This window comes from Oncorhynchus mykiss, chromosome 17 (genome assembly GCF_057628025.1).
Source record: "Oncorhynchus mykiss isolate SJ-2025 chromosome 17, ASM5762802v1, whole genome shotgun sequence".
NCBI classification, from domain to species: Eukaryota; Metazoa; Chordata; class Actinopteri; order Salmoniformes; family Salmonidae; genus Oncorhynchus; species Oncorhynchus mykiss.
Genome location: NC_143038.1, coordinates 71037664 through 71061576, shown reverse-complemented (window position 1 = coordinate 71061576; position 23913 = coordinate 71037664). Strand labels below are relative to the sequence as shown.

General features: G+C 44.2%; 1 protein-coding gene across 4 annotated transcripts in view; it reads left to right on the top strand.

The window, feature by feature from the left end:
• The first annotated feature begins 14687 nt into the window (after window positions 1-14687).
• Window positions 14688-23913, top strand: part of LOC110494790 (protein phosphatase 1 regulatory subunit 1A) — a 40449-nt gene continuing 31223 nt past the window's right edge. For all 4 annotated transcript variants that reach the window (XM_090206476.1, XM_090206475.1, XM_090206473.1 and 1 more), the window contains exon 1: window positions 14688-15360. In XM_090206476.1, the coding sequence (XP_090062602.1) occupies window positions 15280-15360 (81 nt within the window). In that variant the 5' untranslated portion in view covers window positions 14688-15279. The remainder of the gene's footprint in view (window positions 15361-23913) is intronic.

Below are 23913 nucleotides of genomic sequence, written 5' to 3'. Positions count from 1 at the left end.
GTATTTGTGAGAGTTATTCACATGTTGAATGCAATGAGCTGTCTGTTTGAACTACTGGCACACAGCTCAGACACCCTGACTACCCCACAAGACATGCCACCAGAGGTCTCTTCACAGTCCCCAAGTCCAGAACAGACTATGGGAGGCACACAGTACTACACAGAGCCATGACTACATGGAACTCTATTCCACAGTACTACATAGAGCCATGACTACATGGAACTCTATTCCACAGTAGTACATAGAGCCATGACTACATGGAACTCTATTCCACAGTAGTACATAGAGCCATGACTACATGGAACTCTATTCCACAGTACTACATAGAGCCATGACTACATGGAACTCTATTCCACAGTACTACATAGAGCCATGACTACATGGAACTCTATTCCACAGTACTACATAGAGCCATGACTACATGGAACTCCATTCCACAGTACTACATAGAGCCATGACTACATGGAACTCTATTCCACAGTACTACATAGAGCCATGACTACATGGAACTCTATTCCACAGTACTACATAGAGCCATGACTACATGGAACTCTATTCCACAGTACTACATAGAGCCATGACTACATGGAACTCTATTCCACAGTACTACATAGAGCCATGACTACATGGAACTCTATTCCACAGTACTACATAGAGCCATGACTACATGGAACTCTATTCCACAGTACTACATAGAGCCATGACTACATGGAACTCTATTCCACATCAGGTAACTGATGCAGCAGTAGAATCAGACTTTTTTTAAAAACAGATACAAATACACCTTATGGAACAGCGGAGACTGTGAAGAGACACACACACTGGTACAGACACACGCATACACACACAAACGCTAGCACTCTACACACGTACATTGTAATATAGTTGTATGGTGGTATTGTACATTTTGTGTTGTAGATATGTAGTGGTGTAATAGTGTTGTATGATGTACTGTTTTATCTTTTGTTTTATGTGTGATGTAAGTGCCTTAATGTGTTTGGACCCCAGGAAGAGTAGCTGCTGCCTTGGGAAGAACTAATGGGGATCCATAATAAACCTCAGGAAGAGTAGCTGCTGCCTTGGCAGGAGCTAATGGGGATCCATAATAAACCCCAGGAAGAGTAGCTGCTGCCTTGGCAGGAACTAATGAGGATCCATAATAAACCTCAGGAAGAGTAGCTGCTGCCTTGGCAGGAACTAATGGGATCCTAAATAAACCCCAGGAAGAGTAGCTGCTACCTTGACAGGAACTAATGGGGATCCATAATAAACCCCAGGAAGAGTAGCTGCTGCCTTGACAGGAACTAATGGGGATCCATAATAAACCTCAGGAAGAGTAGCTGCTACCTTGACAGGAACTAATGGGGATCCATAATAAACCCCAGGAAGAGTAGCTGCTGCCTTGACAGGAACTAATGGGGATCCATAATAAACCTCAGGAAGAGTAGCTGCTGCCTTGGCAGGAACTAATGGGGATCCATAATAAACCTTAGGAAGAGTAGCTGCTGCCTTGGCAGGAACTAATGGGGATCCATAATAAACCCCAGGAAGAGTAGCTGCTGCCTTGGCAGGAACTAATAGGGATCCATAATAAACCACAGGAAGAGTAACTGCTGCCTTGGCAGGAGCTAATGGGGATCCATAATAAACCCCAGGAAGAGTAGCTGCTGCATTGGCAGGAACTAATGGGGATCCTTAATAAACCTCAGGAAGAGTAGCTGCTGCCTTGGCAGGAACTAATAGGGATCCTTAATAAACCTCAGGAAGAGTAGCTGCTGCCTTGGCAGGAACTAATGGGGATCCATAATAAACCTCAGGAAGAGTAGCTGCTGCCTTGGCAGGAACTAATAGGGATCCATAATAAACCTCAGGAAGAGTAGCTGCTGCCTTGGCAGGAACTAATGGGGATCCATAATGAACCCCAGGAAGAGTAGCTGCTGCCTTGGCAGGAACTAATGGGGATCCATAATAAACCCCAGGAAGAGTAGCTGCTGCCTTGGCAGGAGCTAATGGGGATCCATAATAAACCCCAGGAAGAGTAGCTGCTGCCTTGGCAGGAACTAATGGGGATCCATAATAAACCCCAGGAAGAGTAGCTGCTGCCTTGACAGGAACTAATGGGGATCCATAATAAACCCCAGGAAGAGTAGCTGCTGCCTTGGCAGGAACTAATGGGGATCCATAATAAACCCCAGGAAGAGTAACTGCTGCCTTGGCAGGAGCTAATGGGGATCCATAATAAACCCCAGGAAGAGTAGCTGCTGCATTGGCAGGAACTAATGGGGATCCTTAATAAACCTCAGGAAGAGTAGCTGCTGCCTTGGCAGGAACTAATAGGGATCCTTAATAAACCTCAGGAAGAGTAGCTGCTGCCTTGGCAGGAACTAATGGGGATCCATAATAAACCTCAGGAAGAGTAGCTGCTGCCTTGGCAGGAACTAATAGGGATCCATAATAAACCTCAGGAAGAGTAGCTGCTGCCTTGGCAGGAGCTAATGGGGATCCATAATAAACCCCAGGAAGAGTAGCTGCTGCCTTGGCAGGAACTAATGGGGATCCATAATGAACCCCAGGAAGAGTAGCTGCTGCCTTGGCAGGAACTAATGGGGATCCATAATAAACCCCAGGAAGAGTAGCTGCTGCCTTGGCAGGAGCTAATGGGGATCCATAATAAACCCCAGGAAGAGTAGCTGCTGCCTTGGCAGGAACTAATGGGGATCCATAATAAACCCCAGGAAGAGTAGCTGCTGCCTTGACAGGAACTAATGGGGATCCATAATAAACCCCAGGAAGAGTAGCTGCTGCCTTGGCAGGAACTAATGGGGATCCATAATAAACCCCAGGAAGAGTAGCTGCTGCCTTGGCAGGAACTAATGGGGATCCATAATAAACCCCAGGAAGAGTAGCTGCTGCCTTGGCAGGAGCTAATGGGGATCCATAATAAACCCAAGGAAGAGTAGCTGCTGCCTTGGCAGGAACTAATATGGATCCATAATAAACCTCAGGAAGAGTAGCTGCTGCCTTGGCAGGAGCTAATGGGGATCCATAATAAACCCCAGGAAGAGTAGCTGCTGCCTTGGCAGGAACTAATGGGGATCCATAATGAACCCCAGGAAGAGTAGCTGCTGCCTTGGCAGGAACTAATGGGGATCCATAATAAACCCCAGGAAGAGTAGCTGCTGCCTTGGCAGGAGCTAATGGGGATCCATAATAAACCCCAGGAAGAGTAGCTGCTGCCTTGGCAGGAACTAATGGGGATCCATAATAAACCACAGGAAGAGTAGCTGCTGCCTTGGCAGGAACTAATGGGGATCCATAATGAACCCCAGGAAGAGTAGCTGCTGCCTTGGCAGGAACTAATGGGGATCCATAATAAACCCCAGGAAGAGTAGCTGCTGCCTTGGCAGGAGCTAATGGGGATCCATAATAAACCCCAGGAAGAGTAGCTGCTGCCTTGGCAGGAACTAATGGGGATCCATAATAAACCCCAGGAAGAGTAGCTGCTGCCTTGACAGGAACTAATGGGGATCCATAATAAACCCCAGGAAGAGTAGCTGCTGCCTTGGCAGGAACTAATGGGGATCCATAATAAACCCCAGGAAGAGTAGCTGCTGCCTTGGCAGGAACTAATGGGGATCCATAATAAACCCCAGGAAGAGTAGCTGCTGCCTTGGCAGGAGCTAATGGGGATCCATAATAAACCCCAGGAAGAGTAGCTGCTGCCTTGGCAGGAACTAATGGGGATCCATAATAAACCCCAGGAAGAGTAGCTGCTGCTTTGGCAGGAACTAATGGGGATCCATAATAAACCCCAGGAAGAGTAGCTGCTGCCTTGGCAGGAACTGATGGGGATCCATAATAAACCCCAGGAAGAGTAGCTGCTGCCTTGACAGGAACTGATGGGGATCCATAATAAACCCCAGGAAGAGTAGCTGCTGCCTTGGCAGGAACTAATGGGGATCCATAATGAACCCCAGGAAGAGTAGCTGCTGCCTTGGCAGGAACTAATGGGGATCCATAATAAACCCCAGGAAGAGTAGCTGCTGCCTTGGCAGGAGCTAATGGGGATCCATAATAAACCCCAGGAAGAGTAGCTGCTGCCTTGGCAGGAACTAATGGGGATCCATAATAAACCCCAGGAAGAGTAGCTGCTGCCTTGACAGGAACTAATGGGGATCCATAATAAACCCCAGGAAGAGTAGCTGCTGCCTTGGCAGGAACTAATGGGGATCCATAATAAACCCCAGGAAGAGTAGCTGCTGCCTTGGCAGGAACTAATGGGGATCCATAATAAACCCCAGGAAGAGTAGCTGCTGCCTTGGCAGGAGCTAATGGGGATCCATAATAAACCCCAGGAAGAGTAGCTGCTGCCTTGGCAGGAACTAATGGGGATCCATAATAAACCCCAGGAAGAGTAGCTGCTGCTTTGGCAGGAACTAATGGGGATCCATAATAAACCCCAGGAAGAGTAGCTGCTGCCTTGGCAGGAACTGATGGGGATCCATAATAAACCCCAGGAAGAGTAGCTGCTGCCTTGACAGGAACTGATGGGGATCCATAATAAACCCCAGGAAGAGTAGCTGCTGCCTTGACAGGAACTGATGGGGATCCATAATAAACCCCAGGAAGAGTTGCTGCTGCCTTGACAGGAACCAATGGGGATCCTTAATAAACCCCAGGAAGAGTAACTGCTGCCTTGACAGGAACTAATGGGGATCCATAATAAACCCCAGGAAGAGTAGCTGCCGCCTTGACAGGAACTGATGGGGATCCATAATAAACCCCAGGAAGAGTAGCTGCTGCCTTGGCAGGAACTAATGGGGATCCATAATAAACCCTAGGAAGAGTAGCTGCTGCCTTGACAGGAACTAATGGGGATCCATAATAAACCCCAGGAATAGTAGCTGCTGCCTTGGCAGGAACTAATGGGGATCCATAATAAACCCCAGGAAAAGTAGCTGCTGCCTTGGCAGGAACTGATGGGGATCCATAATAAACCCCAGGAAGAGTAGCTGCTGCCTTGACAGGAACTGATGGGGATCTATAATAAATACAAATATAAAAATACAATTACAATCTGGACAGATGCAGATAAATAAAAGTCACGTAACTTCTAATGAACAAAACAAAAATATTATTTCTGAAATGCCATATGACACTTAGAATACCATCGAACTTGATATACCCTTTCAAAAATTGTGTATCAAAAATATCCATTAATTATAATCCACACAATAATTCACATTTCCTGTCGCTGCAGGATTATTTTCCTGCTGTGATAAACTGGTCAAATTAAGATCTAACATCTGTATAGACTGTTTACACATAGTAGCTTCCACACAAAGAGGAGGAAGAGGAGGAGGAAGAGGAGGAGGGGGAGGAAGAGGAGGAGGAGGAGGGGGAGGAAGAGGAGGAGGAGGAGGAAGAGGAGGAGGAAGAGGAGGAGGGGGAGGAAGAGGAGGAGGAGGAGGACGAGGAGGAGGAAGAGGAGGAGGAAGAGGAAGAGGGGGAGGAAGAGGAGGAGGGGGAGGAGGAGGAGGAGGAGGGGGAGGAAGAGGAGGAGGAGGAGGGGGAGGAAGAGGAGGAGGGGGAGGAAGAGGAGGAGGAGGAGGATGAGGAAGAGGAGGAGGAGGAGGAAGAAAAGGAGGAGGAGAGGGAGGTATAATAAAAATATCCCCTCTACCAGACAGAATGTATAAACAGGGATTTTGGAATGAATTGGCCACACTTGGAGTTATTATGCTGGTCTATTCACCAATACATTTACAGTTCCCATCAGGAAACACAGGATGCAAATTAAAACATGTCTTTGGGACATCATTTTATGTTATTTTCCCCTTCACTTAATCCAACATCACTCAGTGTAGTAAATAAATACTTTCAGTTATGTCTTGTAATGCGTTTAAATTTCATTAGCATGAGGTGAAATGTAATTATAAAACTCAGGAAACAATACAAAATAACGAGACGAGGGGTCATTTGCTTCATGAATTTAAAACCGCTAGCTACATTATATATTCAGTCCCTGAAAGGAACTAATATGTAATATCACGCTGTGTAACACCCTCTTTCTCATTACGTCCACCACATGTATATTTATCATGAATGTGTTTTGTTGAATGTCATAAATATTTAGTTAAGGCTGGTTTACTATACACTTACTTAAAGCAGTTTAAAGCACCCATTGATCCTGTATGAAGACGGATCCTTAGAAAACCTGAGTCAGACATTGTCCTGCAGACCCATACAACTGTGTTTTTCTTTCTGTGGTGAAGGATGAGAGAGAAAAGGTGAAGGATGAGAGAGAAAAAGTGAAGGATGAGAGAGAAAAGGTGAAGGATGAGATAGAAAAGGTGAAGGAGGAGAGAGAAAAGGTGAAGGATAAGAGAGAAAAGGTGAAGGATGAGAGAGAAAAGGTGAAGGATGAGAGAGAAAAGGTGAAGGATGAGAGAGAAAAGGTGAAGGATGAGAGAGAAAAGGTGAAGGATGAGATAGAAAAGGTGAAGGAGGAGAGAGAAAAGGTGAAGGAGGAGAGAGAAAAGGTGAAGGAGGAGAGAGAAAAGGTGAAGGAGGAGAGAGAAAAGGTGAAGGATGAGAGAGAAAAGGTGAAGGAGGAGAGAGAAAAGGTGAAGGATAAGAGAGAAAAGGTGAAGGATGAGAGAGAAAAGGTGAAGGAGGAGAGAGAAAAGGTGAAGGAGGAGAGAGAAAAGGTGAAGGATGAGAGAGAAAAGGTGAAGGAGGAGAGAGAAAAGGTGAAGGAGGAGAGAGAAAAGGTGAAGGATGAGAGAGAAAAGGTGAAGGAGGAGAGAGAAAAGGTGAAGGAGGAGAGAGAAAAGGTGAAGGATGAGAGAGAAAAGGTGAAGGAGGAGAGAGAAAAGGTGAAGGAGGAGAGATAAAAGGTGAAGGAGGAGAGAGAAAAGGTGAAGGATAAGAGAGAAAAGGTGAAGGAGGAGAGAGAAAAGGTGAAGGATGAGAGAGAAAAGGTGAAGGATGAGAGAGAAAAGGTGAAGGATAAGAGAGAAAGGGTGAAGGAGGACTGAGAAAAGGTGAAGGAGGAGAGAGAAAAGGTGAAGGAGGAGAGAGAAAAGGTGAAGGATGAGAGAGAAAAGGTGAAGGAGGAGAGAGAAAAGGTGAAGGAGGAGAGAGAAAAGGTGAAGGATGAGAGAGAAAAGGTGAAGGAGGAGAGAGAAAAGGTGAAGGAGGAGAGAGAAAAGGTGAAGGATGAGAGAGAAAAGGTGAAGGAGGAGAGAGAAAAGGTGAAGGAGGAGAGAGAAAAGGTGAAGGATGAGAGAGAAAAGGTGAAGGAGAGAGAAAAGGTGAAGGAGGAGAGATAAAAGGTGAAGGAGAGAGAAAAGGTGAAGGATAAGAGAGAAAAGGTGAAGGAGGAGAGAAAAGGTGAAGGATGAGAGAGAAAAGGTGAAGGATGAGAGAGAAAAGGTGAAGGATAAGAGAGAAAGGGTGAAGGAGGACTGAGAAAAGGTGAAGGAGGAGAGATAAAAGGTGAAGGAGGAGAGAGAAAAGGTGAAGGATAAGAGAGAAAAGGTGAAGGAGGAGAGAGAAAAGGTGAAGGATGAGAGAGAAGTGAAGGATAAGAGAGAAAGGGTGAAGGAGGACTGAGAAAAGGTGAAGGAGGAGAGAGAAAGGGTGAAGGAGGACTGAGAAAAGGTGAAGGATAGAGAGAAAGTGAGAGGAGAGGAGAAGGTGAAGGAGGAGAGAGAAAGGGTGAAGGAGGACTGAGAAAAGGTGAAGGATAAGAGAGGAAAAGGTGAAGGATAAGAGAGAAGGTAAAGGGCTGCTAACTAAATACAATGATTTACCGAGGTAGAGAAAGTGAGAGAGAGCAGCACAATTAGACCCAACCAAATCATGAGAAAACAAAAAGAGAATTACTTGACACATTGGAAAGAATTAACAAAAAAACAGAGCAAACTAGAATGTTATTTGGCCCTAAACAGAGAGTACACAGTGGCAGAATACCTGACCACTGTGACTGACCCAAACTTAAGGAAAGGCCGCTTCAGAAACTGAGATGCACTTCCTAACCTCTTCCCAAATGTATGACCATATTAGAGGCACATATTTCCCTCAGATAACACAGACTCACAAAGAATTTGGAAACAAAACCATTTTTGATCATTTCCAGTATATATTGGGTGAAATACCACAGTGCGCCATCACAGCAGCAAGATTTGTGACCTGTTGCCACGAGAAAAGGGCAACCAGTGAAGAACAAACACCATTGTAAATACAACCCATATTTATTTATTTTCCTATTTGCACATCATTACAATACCGTATACAGACTTAATATGACATTTAAAATTGATCTATAACTTTGAAACCTTTGTGAGTGTAATGTCAACTGTTCATTTTATATCTGATCTATTTCACTTGCTTTGGCAATGTAAACATATGTTTCCCATGCCAATAAAGACCTTTGAATTTTATTGAATTGAGAAAGAGGAGAGAGAAACCTTTGTGAGTGCAATGTTCACTGTTCATTTCTAATTGTTTTTATGTTGTTTTGTGTCTCCTCACTTCTGTTTATTGATAATTTCACTTGCTTTGGCAATGTAAACACGTTTCCTAAGCCAAGAATTGAGAGAGCGAGAGAGAGCGAGAGAGAGATGGGGAGAGAGAGAGAGAGGGGGGGAGAGAGAGAGAGAGACAGAGAGAGAATGGGAGAGAGAGAGAGAGAGAGAGAGAGAGAGAGAGAGACAGAGAGAGAGAGAGACAGAGAGAGAGAGAGAGAGAGACAGAGACAGAGAGAGAGAGATTGGGAGAGAGAGAGAGAGGGGGAGAGAGAGAGAGAGAGAAAGAGAGACAGAGACAGAGAGAGAGAGATTGGGAGAGAGAGAGAGAGGGGAAGAGAGAGAGAGAGACAGAGAGAGAATGGGAGAGAGAGAGAGAGAGAGAGGTGAGAGAGAGAGAGAGAGAGAGAGAGAGAGAGAGAGAGACAGAGAGAGAATGGGAGAGAGAGAGAGAGAGAGAGAGAGACAGAGAGAGAATGGGAGAGACAGAGAGAGAATGGGAGAGAGAGAGAGAGAGACAGAGAGAGAGAGAGAGAGAGAGAGAGAGAGAGAGAGACAGAGACAGAGAGAGAGAGAGAGAGAGAGAGAGAGAGAGAGAGAGAGAGACAGAGAGAGAGAGAGAGAGAGAGACAGAGAGACAGAGAGAGAGAGTCTCCTCACTTCTGTTTAAACACGTTTCCTAAGCCAAGAATTGAGAGAGCGAGAGAGAGCGAGAGAGAGAGAGAGAGAGGGGGAGGGGGAGAGAGAGGGAGAGAGAGAGAGAGAGAGAGAGAGAGAGAGAGAGAGAGAGAGAGAGAGAGAGAGAGAGAGAGAGAGAGAGAGAGAGAATGGGAGAGAGAGAGAGAGAGAGAGAGAGACAGAGAGAGAATGGGAGAGACAGAGAGAGAATGGGAGAGAGAGAGAGAGAGACAGAGAGAGAGAGAGAGAGAGAGAGAGAGAGAGAGAGACAGAGACAGAGAGAGAGAGAGAGAGAGAGAGGAGAGAGAGAGAGAGAGAGAGAGAGAGAGAGAGAGAGAGAGAGAGAGGAGAGAGAGAGAGAGAGAGAGAGAGAGAGAGAGAGAGAGAGAGATAGAGAGAGAGAGAGAGAGAGAGAGAGAGAGAGAGAGAGAGAGAGAGAGAGAGAGAGAGAGAGAGAGAGAGAGAGAGAGAGAGAGAGAGAATGGGAGAGAGAGAGAGAGAGAGAGCTGTGACTATATAATAAAATAGAAACACCTCTGGATGTAGTTTTAAATGCAGCATGTTTTTGTTATCAGCAGCCGCTCTCTACTCTCTGTTGTTGTGTCAGCCCCAGGCGGAGCGCAAATGGCATCCTATTCCATAAGGGCCCTCTTCAAAAGTAGTGTACTATATAGGGAATAGGGTGCCATTTGGGACGCAGGCCCACTCTGAGCAGCTGTCACCGCTTTGATGACAAAGTATTTTCCTCAGGAGGAATCCTGACTTGTTGTCACTGTCCTAGCTCTTAATTCATTAGTTCTTTGAACCACCGCAAGGTACGACAAGAACAACAGTGTAACAAGGTTACTTTGCTATGCTTTATTCTTGAACCAACATGCCCCAGTACCTCTGGAGAAACCTACACATTCACGCAGACATTCTACCAAAGATAAACTGTTTGGGCGATACAGACAGAAGTTGGTGGATGGGCTGTACTGACTTCAGATGTGTCCCAAAACGCTTGTGGGGGTTGTAGAACAAAATGGAGAACACCATCGTGACCGTCTCATCATTCTCATCGTAGTGGAGGGGTCATAATAGTTTGTAGGCCAAACCCTTTCGGACACTACAGACACCTCCTCCTCTTTGCTTCACGGTGGGATTCACACATGTGGAGATCATCCGTTCACCTAGTCTGTGTCTCACAAAGACACGGCGTTTGCAACCAAAAATCTCAAATTTGCTACTCATCAGACCAAGGGACAGATTTTCACCGGTCTAACGTTCATTGCTCGTGTTTCTTGGCCCAAGCAAGTCACTTCTTCTTATTGGTGTCCTTTAGTAATGGTTTCTTTGCAGCAATTCGTTACCACGAAGGCCTGATTCTGGACTCTACCCCACACACTGGACTCTAAACCCACACTGGACTCTAAACCCTCACTGGACTCTAAACCCTCATTGGACTCTAAACCCACACTGGACTCTAAACCCACACTGGACTCTATCCACACACTGGACTCTATCCACACTGGACTCTAAACCCTCACTGGACTCTAAACCCACACTGGACTCTACACCCACACTGGACTCTATCCACACTGGACTCTAAACCCACACTGGACTCTATCCACACTGGACTCTATCCACACTGGACTCTAAACACACACTGGGTTCTATTCACACTGGACTCAATCCACACACTGAACTCTAAACCCACACTGGACTCTATCCACACTGGACTCCATCCACACTGGACTCTATCCACACACTGGAATCTAACCCCACACTGGACTCTAACCCCACACTGGACTCTAACCCCACACTGGACTCTAAACCCACACTGGACTCTATCCATATGCGGGACTCTATCCACACTGGACTCTATCCACACACTGGACTCTATCCACACTGGACTCTAAACCCTCACTGGACTCTAAACCCACACTGGACTCTAAACCCACACTGGACTCTATCCACACTGGACTCTAAACCCACACTGGACTCTATCCACACTGGACTCTATCCACACTGGACTCTAAACACACACTGGGTTCTATTCACACTGGACTCTAAACCCTCACTGGACTCTAAACCCACACTGGACTCTAAACCCACACTGGACTCTATCCACACTGGACTCTAATCCACACACTGAACTCTAAACCCACACTGGACTCTATCCACACTGGACTCTATCCACACACTGGACTCTAACCCCACACTGGACTCTAACCCCACACTGGACTCTAAAACCCACACTGGACTCTAACCCCACACTGGACTCTAAACCCACACTGGACTCTAAACCCACACTGGACTCTATCCACACTGGACTCTATCCACACTGGACTATCCACACTGGACTCTATCTACACACTGGACTCTATCTACACTGGACTCTAAACCCACACTGGACTCTCTCCACACTGGACTCTAAACCCACACTGGACTCTATCCACACTGGACTCTAAACCCACACTGGACTCTATCCACACTGGACTCTATCCACACTGGACTCTATCCACACACTGGACTCTATCCACACTGGACTCTAAACCCACACTGGACTCTAAACCCACACTGGACTCTATCCACACTGGACTCTATCCACACTGGAATCTACCCACACACTGGAATCTACCCACACACTGGACTCTACCCACACATTGGACTCTACATTCACACTGGACTCTACCCACACACTGGAGTCTACCCAGACACTGGACTCTATCCACACTGGACTCCATCCACACTGGACTCTATCCACACACTGGAATCTAACCCCACACTGGACTCTAACCCCACACTGGACTCTAACCCCACACTGGACTCTAAACCCACACTGGACTCTATCCATATGCGGGACTCTATCCACACTGGACTCTATCCACACACTGGACTCTAACCCTCACTGGACTCTAAACCCACACTGGACTCTAAACCCACACTGGACTCTATCCACACTGGACTCTATCCACACACTGGACTCTAACCCCACACTGGACTCTAACCCCACACTGGACTCTAAAACCCACACTGGACTCTAACCCCACACTGGACTCTAAACCCACACTGGACTCTATCCACACTGGACTCTAAACCCACACTGGACTCTATCCACACTGGACTCTATCCACACTGGACTATCCACACTGGACTCTATCTACACACTGGACTCTATCTACACTGGACTCTAAACCCACACTGGACTCTCTCCACACTGGACTCTAAACCCACACTGGACTCTATCCACACTGGACTCTAAACCCACACTGGACTCTATCCACACTGGACTCTATCCACACTGGACTCTATCCACACACTGGACTCTATCCACACTGGACTCTAAACCCACACTGGACTCTAAACCCACACTGGACTCTATCCACACTGGACTCTATCCACACTGGAATCTACCCACACACTGGAATCTACCCACACACTGGACTCTACCCACACATTGGACTCTACATTCACACTGGACTCTACCCACACACTGGAGTCTACCCAGACACTGGACTCTACCTGCACACTCACACATAATTACACGGACACCCCAACACACACACACACACACACACACCCACACACACTACATGAACACACATGCATACTGATGTCATACCCACACTTTCACACTCACCACATGTGCTGCTGTTACTGTTTATTATCTATCCTGTTGTCTAGTTACTTTACCCCTACCTACAGTTTACTACTGTTACTGTCTATTACCTATCCTTTACCCCTACCTACAGTATACTACTGTTACTGTCTATTACCTATCCTTTACCCCTACCTACAGTATACTGCTGTTACTGTCTATTATCTATCCTTTACCCCTACCTACAGTATACTGCTGCTACTGTCTATTATCTATCCTTTACCCCTACCTACAGTATACTGCTGCTACTGTCTATTATCTATCCTTTACCCCTACCTACAGTATACTGCTGTTTCTGTCTATTATCTATCCTGTTGTCTAGTCACTTTACCCCTACCTACAGTATACTGCTGTTACTGTCTATTATCTATCCGTTACCCCTACCTACAGTATACTGCTGCTACTGTCTATTATCTATCATTTACCCCTACCTACAGTATACTGCTGTTACTGTCTATTATCTATCCTGTTGTCTAGTCACTTTACCCCTAACCAACAGTATACTGCTGTTACTGTCTATTAGCTATTCTTTACCCCTACCTACAGTACAGTACAGTACTACAGGAACCCGTAAATAACCATTTCTCTGTTTGTTTACACCCTGTTGTTTACCAAGTATGTGACACATAACATTTGATTAGATTTTTCATGTTACCACGAGAAACATGTCTCCACGTTATCAGGTATCAGACCTTTAGGGAATGTCTGGCTGCTGACAGATCAATAATGCTATGTTGTGCTGTGAGGGATGGATGGAGGCTATGCTTCAGGACATGACTGATCAGAGTGGAGGCTATGCTGCAGGACGTGCCTGATGAGAGTGGAGGCTATGCTGCAGAACGTGACTGATCAGAGTGGAGGCTGATCAGAGTGGAGGCTATGCTTCAGGACATGACTGATCAGAGTGGAGGCTGATCAGAGTAGAGGCTATGCTGCAGAACGTGACTGATCAGAGTGGAGGCTATGCTTCAGGACATGACTGATCAGAGTGGAGGCTATGCTTCAGGACATGACTGATCAGAGTGGAGGCTATGCTTCAGGACGTGACTGATCAGAGTGAAGGCTATGCTGCAGGACATGACTGATCAGAGTGGAGGCTATGCTGCAGAACGTGACTGATCAGAGTGGAGGCTGATCAGAGTGGAGGCTATGCTGCAGAACGTGACTGATCAGAGTGGAGGCTATGCTGCAGAACGTGACTGATCAGAGTGGAGGCTATGCTTCAGGACATGACTGATCAGAGTGGAGGCTATGCTTCAGGACATGACTGATCAGAGTGGAGGCTATGCTTCAGGACATGACTGATCAGAGTGGAGGCTATGCTGCAGAAAGTGACTGATCAGATTGAATACAGCAGAGACTCTATATGTCACAGCTTAATTTAATCATGACTGACGATGATATTTTGATATATTTAATATGACATGACTTATCATGGTCGCATCACGACTGAAAACATCTCTGTCTAATGTCTTGGCCATAAATGTTAATAAATACATCATGGTAACAGTATACGTCTATGTTGAGAGTGACATTTAGTGTTTTATATGTTATGCAATTAAGCGGAGGTATGTCCTGTTTGAGTGCATGTGTTCGTGCGGTGTATTGTGTAGGTGTGTGACTTTAAAAATATCCCACCCTTAAAATATGTTTACTAAGCCTGGTGGTGTGATGTATTTGGCTGCTTCCAGGAGTTAGGAGAGCCTCAGCCTCCGGCATGGTTGGATTCTGCAGATAAGCCCCGGTGCACGACCAGCCAATAGAATGAGAGAGAGTGGAGAGGGGGCGGGGTCGTGTAGAGGGAGCAAGACTCAGCAAGAGAGAGAGAGAGAGAGAGAGAGAGAGAGAGAGAGAGAGAGAGAGAGAGAGAGAAGGAGAGAGAGAGAGAGAGAAGGAGAGAGAGAGAGAGAGAAGGAGAGAGAGAGAGAGAGAGAGAGAGAGAGAGAGAGAGAGAGCACAGTATGCCCTTGCCTCCCTCCTTCCTCTCTATTATAAAACTGAAAGGAGACTGAAAAGAGGAACAGTAGAGCTGGAAAACAAAGAAAGACACTGAAAGAGTACGGCATAGAAAGGACAGGGAGAGAGAGACGGGGTAAAATAACGGGACGTGCGTGAAGAGAGAGAAAGCGAGACAGACAGAGCTCAGTGCAGCAGCATCACCACTTCCACCACCTCTCTTCCATAGCTACCTTTACCTCCTCCCTCCCTCCCTCCCTCCTCCTTTCTGTATTCAATCTCCCCTGGTTCTCCCTCCTTCTCTCTGTACTCCATCTCCCCTGGTTCTCCCTCCTTCTCTCTGTACTCCATCTCCCCTGGTTCTCCCTCCTCCTCTCTCTACTCCATCTCCCCTGGTTCTCCCTCCTCCTTTCTGTACTCTGTGTCCCCTGGTTCTCCTCTTCTCTGTCTACTACTATTACCGACAGCAGGACCATGGATACAGGAAGCCCCAGGAAGATCCAGTTCACCATGCCTCTCCTGGACTCACACCTGGACCCAGAGGCTGCTGAACAGGTGAGAGAGAGGACTGGGGAAGGTACGGGAGGCAAGAAGGGCTGAGGAGGGGAGGGCAGAGGGGGCTAGTAAAGGGCTTAGAAGGGGAGGGCAGGGAGGGCTAGAGTATGGAAGGTGGGGCAGAGATGGCTGGGGAGGGAAGGGGAGGGCAGGGCAGGGCAGGGGGGGGGCAGGCAGGGGCAGGGAGGGCTGGGGAAGGTGGTGTAGGAGGCTTGAAGGGGGTGAGCGGGGACAGTCACACGGAGTGATGGTACAGGACCTTACAACAAGCTGTTAGGTTTCCTAGGTGACACTTACGGGATCAAAAAGTTACAGTTTTACCGGTGCTATTGCACTCAGTCTCCGACCTGAAAAGGCATAGGGAGGGACAGGTTCGGCATGGTGAGGGGTCACAGGGTTATGTAACCAGACTTCACAGCCTCTCAATAGTGTCTGTTCTGAGAGCTCAATGTTCAATGTGTTGGGATCAATTAGTAATGACACGGGACTTTGTAGCCCCTACAGAGCAGAGTCTTCCATTCTGTATAGGGCAAGGGACCTTTCGAAGGCTTTTACTGTGTTTCTGAAGCAAATAGTTGCAGTGATTTTCGTGCTATTACAGTTGCAGACTCCGTGGTATTAGGAATTGTTACGAGTGAAATGATATGTTGAATGTTCAAAGAACAGCTAACTTTTAAAGATCTTTTTTTTTTCTTCAAGTTTTGCTCTTTATTCAAGTCAAATCAAATTGTATTGGTCACATACACATGGTTGGCAGATGTTAATGTGAGTCTAGCGAAAATGCTTGCGCTTCTAGATCTGACAGTGCAGCAGTATCTAACAGGCAGTATCTAACAAATACAAAACAAAAACTTGAATATCTAACACATTCCACAACACAACCTAATACACACAATCTAGTAAAGGAATGAGATGAGAATGCATGAGTATAAAACATATGGATGAGCAGTGACAGAGCGGGTAATAGATAGTAAAGAATAGCCAGTGAAGGATACAGTATACGGTATATACATATGATATGAGTAATGTGAGATAGGTAAACATTCTTAAAGTGGCATTATTAAAGTGACTAGTGTTCCATTTATTAACGTGGCCAATGGCATAAAGTCTGTTGGTAGGCAGCCACCTCTCTGTGCCATTGGTGGCTGTTTAACAATCTGATGGCCTTTTTAAATCTCTCTGTCCCAGCTTTGATGCACCTGTACAGACCTCACCTTCTGGATGGAAGCGGGGTGGACAGGTAGTGGGGTCAGGTGGTTATTGTCCTTGATGATCTTTTTTGCCTTCTTGTGAGGCAGGTAGTTTGCCCCCGGTGATGTGTTGTCCAGACCGCACCACCCTCTGGAGAGCACACACACCACTGGTACCAAGAGAGAACGGTTGGTTAACGGTTGGTTAACGGCTGGTTGACAGCTGGTTAACTGTTGGTTAACTGTTGGTTAATGGTTGGTTAACGGTTGGTTAATGGTTGGTTAACGGCTGGTTAATGGCAGGTTAACGGTTGGTTAACGGCTGGTTAACGACTGGTTAACGGCTGGTTAACGGCTGGTTAACGGCTGGTTAACGGTTGGTTAACGGTTGGTTAATGGCTGGTTAACGGTTGGTTAACGGCTGGTTAACGGTTGGTTAACGGTTGGTTAACGGTCTCCCTGGACTATTTGTCATCAGCTACAGTACCGGTTAAAAGTTTGGACACACCGACTCATTTTTCTTAATTTTTTACTATTTTATACATTGTAGAATAATAGTGAAGACATCAAAACTATGAAATAACACATATGAAATGATGTAGTAACCAAAAAAAGTGTTGAACAAAATCTAAATATATTTGAGATTTGAGATTCTTCAAATTAGCCACAATTTGCCTTGATGACAGATTTGCACAACTCTTGGCATTCTCTCAGGCAACATCCAGACTGCGTCATCTGATGTGTTAAGTATTGAGCGAGTCAATGGTACTTCCTGCTTTAGTTTTTGCTTGTATGCGGGAATCAGGAGAATAGAGTTATGGTCAAATTTGTCAAGTGGAGGGCGAAGGAGAGCTTTGTACACGTCTCTGTGTGTGGATTAAATTCCTCTGCTTGCACATGTAACATGCTGGTAGAAATGTAGGTAAAACGGATTTAAGTCTCCCTGCATGAAATTCCCCAGCCACTAGGAGCGCTGCCTCTGGACGAGCATTTTAAAAGAATAGAAAATAATAGAGTAGAATGGAAAATAATAGAATAGAGTAGAACATACTAGAATAGAATGGAAATTAATAGAATAGAAAATAATAGAATAGAATAGAATAGAAAAGAATTGAATAGAAAGGAATATAACATAAAATAATAGAGTAGAAAATAATAGAATGGAAATAATAGAATTGAAAATAGAATAGAATGGAAAATACTAGAATAGAGTAGAAAATAATAGAATAGAAAATAATAGAAAATAATAGAAAAGAATGGCCACCCGAATGGCCACTAGATGGCCATTCGGGACACGGAAGTTAATACTGCATATTGGGGCTTTGGGTGCCTCACTGTCTGGACTGGTTGTACTGTAGTACTGTACTGTAGTGAAGGAGACATCCCATTTCTTCCATATGATAAATATAACATGAATAAGACAGAGAGAGTGTTTTCATTATGAATGAGAGAATGAGAGAGACGGATAACGAAAATAGAGCTACTCGACTTCATGCTGTCACATGCTGTCACATGCTGTCATGCTGACTCAGATGGAGCTGCCGGGACTTTACAGGGTGACAGTTATACAATGTTAGTAGTAATGTTAGGCAGTGGCGACCCATCATTCAGGGCAGTATATCTATTATTTGTGGGGGTTGCCTTTTTTTGCATGCTATTTTGACGTTAATATGTGTCACATATCAGTTTGCAAACAATGTAAAAAAAAAAAATCTTAAAATCTTTGAGTTAATAAAGCCTCTGTACACATATGGTCTCTTTTTTTGCTTTCTTGAGTAAGGTAGCTCCAAAATGCAGATGTTTCAGCCTAGTTCAGTGGTTTCTGTGGTGGTGGGGCAGCCAGCGGAAAATAAGGGTTGCTAATGTTCTCTAGTTGCGCTGTGATTGGCTTTAGTGTTCTGTCACTCATTGTGACACCACGTCACTGACAAATTTAAGGGTAGAGCTCGAAAATTCAATACCCTTGGGATTGAAGGCTCAAGGTTATTGGCCGCGGATAAAATTATGTCAAATCACGTTATATCTACAGTAGCTTTGATTAGACTTTCAAAATCTTAGATAGCTGTCATCATCATGAATCAAGTCGACAGTCTACTGGCAAATCCTTTTTAATCCTTGTCATATGAAGAGAAATAACGGAGACATTATTGATAAAACGTATCGGTGCTTATCAGCCATTGGACATGAACATTACAAAACAACAATAGGTGGTTTGGAATGAATCAGTGGCTAACTGCAAACATTGCAAGGCAATCATTAGCCTGCTATTCAGTGGAGTGGGTGTGTAGTCCCAATTCTCAGTTTAAAGGTCTCCTTTCCAGGCTTAAAATGATAAACACTCAACATTGGCCATGCTGCCAATCCAGCATAATTTGTATAGGGCTCAAAACAACTGTTAACTCAGAACTGGGAAATCTGACTTCAATGAGTTCAAGACAACTGGGAACGAGCTCTGACTGGGAAAATATGTTTTGAACGGTCATCCAACTCGGAACTGTAAGTCGGGAACTCTGGCCTCTTTCTAGAGCTCCGACCAGAAGATCACTGACGTCATCATGATTCGACCTTGTTTTTTTCAGAGTTCCCAGTTGTCTTGAAAGCACCATAAATCCAGAGAATGATTTATATGACAACGTTTGATGACAAGTTTCCTGTTTAAGTGAGCACAGCAAAATAAGGTGAGTCCAAAAATGTACGTCACGGTCTGACCTTAGTTCCTTTGTTTTTGTCTTTGTTTTAGTATGGTCAAGGGCGTGAGTTGGGTTGGGCAGTCTGTTTGTTTTTCTATGTTGGTTTTTGAGTTCGGCCTAGTATGGTTCTCAATCCGAGGCAGCTGTCAATCGTTGTCCCTGATTGAGAATCATACTTAGGTAGCCTGGGTTTCACTTTTGGTTTGTGGGTGTTTATTTTCCGTGTTTGTGTTTGTGCCACACGGGACTGTTTCGTTTGTTTCACGTTGTTATTTTGTATTTTGTAGTGTTCAGTTTGTCTGATTAAAATGGACACATACCACCCTGCAAATTGGTCCGATCTGTCTTACTCCTCATCAGAGGGAGACGACAAACATTACAGTATTGTATGCTGCTACATAAATGATGTAATATATCAGGGAGATAGAGCGCATTCGGAAAGTTTTCATACCCCTTGACTTTTTCAACATTTTGTTTCGTTACAGCCTTAGTCTAAAAGGTATAAAATAAAATAAATTACTCATTAACCTACACACAATACCCCATAATGACATCACAATACCCCATAATGACATTACAATACCCCATAATGACATCACAATACCCCATAATGACATCACAATACCCCATAATGACATCACAATACCCCATAATGACATCACAATACCCCACAATGACATCACAATACCCCATAATGACATCACAATACCCCATAATGACATCACAATACCCCACAATGACATCACAATACCCCATAATGACATCACAATACCCCATAATGACATCACAATACCCCATAATGACATTACAATACCCCATAATGACATCACAATACCCCATAATGACATCACAATACCCCATAATGACAATGCGAAAACAGGTTTAATACATGTTTTGCAAATGTACTAAACATGAAAAACATAATTACCTTATTTACGTAAGTATTCAGACCCTTTGCTATGGGACTTGAAATTGAGCTCACCACATGTGCATCCTGTTTCTATCCTTGAGATGTTTCTACAACTTGATTGGAGTCCACCTGTGGTAAATTCAATTAATTGGACATGATTTGGAAAGGCACACACCTGTCTATATGAAGGTCCCACAGTTGACAGTGCATGTCAGAGCAAAAACCAAGCCATGAGGTCAAGGAATTGTCCTTAGAGCACCGAGACAGGATTGTGTTGAGGCACCGACCTGGAGAAGGGTACCAATAAATGATTGCATCATTGAAGGTCCCCAAAAACACAGTGGCCTCCATTATTCTTAGATGGAAGAAGTTTGGAACCACCAACACTCTTCCTAGAGCTGGCCGCCCTGCCAAACTGATCAATCAAGGGAGAAGGGCCTTGGTTAGGGAGGTGATTAGAAGTAGTGTTAGGATAGATTAACAGTAGTGTTAGGATAGATTAACATTAGTGTTAGGATAGATTAACAGTAGTGTTAGGATACATTAACGGTAGTGTTAGGATAGATTAACAGTCGTGATAGGATAGATTAACAGTAGTGATAGGATAGATTAACATTAGTGATAGGATAGATTTACAGTAGTGTTAGGATAGATTAACATTAGTGTTAGGATAGATTAACAGTAGTGTTAGGATAGATTTACAGTATTGTTAGGATATGTTAGTAGTTGTTTTAGTGTAACGGATGTGAAATGGCTAGCTAGTTAGGGGTGGTGCATACTAATAGCTTTTCAATCGGTGAAGTCACTTGCTCTGAGACCTTGAAGTAGTGGTTCCCCTTGCTCTGTAAGAGCCGTGGCTTTTGTGGAGCGATGGGTAACGATGCTTCGAGGGTGACTGTTGATGTGTGCAGAGGGTCCCTGGTTTGAGCCCAGGTTGGGGTGAGGAGAGGGATGGAAGCTATACTGTTACATTAGGATAGATTAACAGTAGTGTTAGGATAGATTAACAGTAGTGTTAGGATAGATTAACAGTAGTGTTAGGATAGATTTACAGTATTGTTAGGATATGTTAGTAGTTGTTTTAGTGTAACGGATGTGAAATGGCTAGCTAGTTAGGGGTGGTGCATACTAATAGTTTTTCAATCGGTGAAGTCACTTGCTCTGAGACCTTGAAGTAGTGGTTCCCCTTGCTCTGTAAGAGCCGTGGCTTTTGTGGAGCGATGGGTAACGATGCTTCGAGGGTGACTGTTGATGTGTGCAGAGGGTCCCTGGTTTGAGCCCAGGTTGGGGTGAGGAGAGGGATGGAAGCTATACTGTTACATTAGGATAGATTAACAGTAGTGTTAGGATAGATTAACAGTAGTGTTAGGATAGATTAACAGTAGTGTTAGGATAGATTAACAGTAGTGTTAGGATAGATTAACAGTAGTGTTAGGATAGATTAACAGTAGTGTTAGGATAGATTAACAGTAGTGATAGGATAGATTAATAGTAGTGTTAGGATAGATTAACAGTAGTGTTAGGATAGATTAACAGTAGTGTTAGGATAGATTAACAGTAGTTTTAGGATAGATTAACAGTAGTGTTAGGATAGATTAACAGTAGTTTTAGGATAGATTAATAGTAGTGTTAGGATAGATTAACAGTAGTGTTAGGATAGATTAACAGTAGTGTTAGGATAGATTAACAGTAGTGTTAGGATAGATTAACATCTGGTGAAAGTGCAGAGAGCCACATCAAATAACATAAATACTCATCATAAACATTGATGAAAGATACAAGTGTTAAACACACAATTAAAGATAAACTTCTCCTTAATGCAACCACTGTGTCAGATTTCAAAAAGGTTTTACGGTAAAAGCACACCATGCAATCATGTTAGGTCAGCGCCTAGCCACAGAAAAACATACAGCCATTTTCCAACCAAGGAGAGGTGTCACAAAACTCAGAATTAGCGTTATAAATATTCACTTACCTTTGATGATCTTCTTCGGAATGCACTCCAACGAATCCCAGTTCCACAATAAATGTTTGTTTTGTTCGATGAAGTCCATAATTTATGTCCAAATAGCTCCATTTTGTTTGCGAGTTTAGTTCACAAATCCAAATTGACAAGCCGCAGGCACCTAGTTCAGATGAAAAGTCAAAACAGTTCCATTACAGTTTGTAGAAACATGTCAAACGATGTATATAATCAATCTTGTTTTTATCATAAATCTTCAATAATATTCCAACCGGACAATTCCTTTGTCTTTAGAAATGAAAAGGAACAGAGCTTGCTCTCACGCCGCACGCGTGACTCATGGCATTCTGCCAGACCCCTGATTCGAACAGCTCTAATTCGCTCCCCCTTCATAGTAGAAGCCTGAAACAAAGTTCTAAAGACTGTTTACATCTAGTGGAAGCCTTAGGAAGTGTTAGGATAGATTAACAGTAGTGTTAGGATAGATTAGTAGTAGTGCTAGGATAAATTAGTAGTAATGTTAGGATAGATTAGTAGCTGACAAACCTCCTGGCATTAACAACTTAGACAGAAAGCTACTGAGGATGTTAGCTGACTCTATAGTCAATCCTGTCTGTCATATTTTTAATATGAGCCTAGAGGTAAGTCTTTGTCCTCAGTCCTGGAGGGAATCCAAAGTAATTCCACTACCCAAGAGTGGTATAAAGCGGCATTTTACTGGTTCGAACAGCAGACCTATAAACTTGCTGCCAGCTCCTAGCAAACTGCTGGAAAAAAATGTGTTTGAAAAAATACAATACTATTTCTCTGTAAACAAATTAACAACAGACTTTCAGCATGCTTATATTGAATGGCACTCAACATGTACTGACTGCCCAGACAAAAATGATAAATTGATAAATTGATAATAAGATGAATTGTACTGTTAGACTTCAGTGCAGCTTTTAATATTGTTGACCATAACATGTTGTTGAATAAACGTAAGTGCTATGGCTTTCAACCTCTGGTATATCGTGGATTCAGAGCTATCTATCCAATGGAGCTCAAAGGGTTTTCTTTAGTGGAAGCGTCTCTAATATCAAACATGTAAAGTGTGGTGTACCTCAGGGCAGCTCTCTAGGCCCTCTACTTTCACTAATGACCTGCCACTGGCATTAAACAAAGCATGTGTGTCCATGTATGCTGAGGATTCAACCATATACGCATCAGCAACCACAGCTAATGAAGTCACTGAATTCTTTTTTTTTTACTACCTTTATTTAACTAGGCAAGTCAGTTAAGAACAATTCTTATTTTCAATGACGGCCTAGGAACAGCGGGTTCACTGCCTTGTTCAGAGGCAGAACATATTTTTACCTTGTCAGCTCAGGGATTCAATCTTGTAACCTTTCTGTTACTAGTCCAATGCTCTAACCACTAGGCTACCCTGCCGCCCCTTAACGAAGAGTTGCAGTCTGTTTTGGAGTCGGTGGCCAGTAATAAACTGGTCCTGAACATCTCTAAAACTAAGAGCATTGTATTTGGTACAAATCATTCCTTATTAAGTGCTAGACCTCAGCTGCATCTGGTAATGAATGGTGTGGCTGTTGAACAAGTTGAGGAGACTAAATTACTTGGTGTTACCTTAGATTGTAAACTGTCATGGTCAAAACATATAGATTCAATGGTTGTAAAGATGGGGAGAGGCCTGTCCGTAATAAAGAGATGCTCTGCTTTTTTGACACCACACTCCAAAAAACAAGTTCTGCAGGCCCTAGCTTTGTCTAATCTTGATTATTGTCCAGTCGTGTGGTCCAGTGC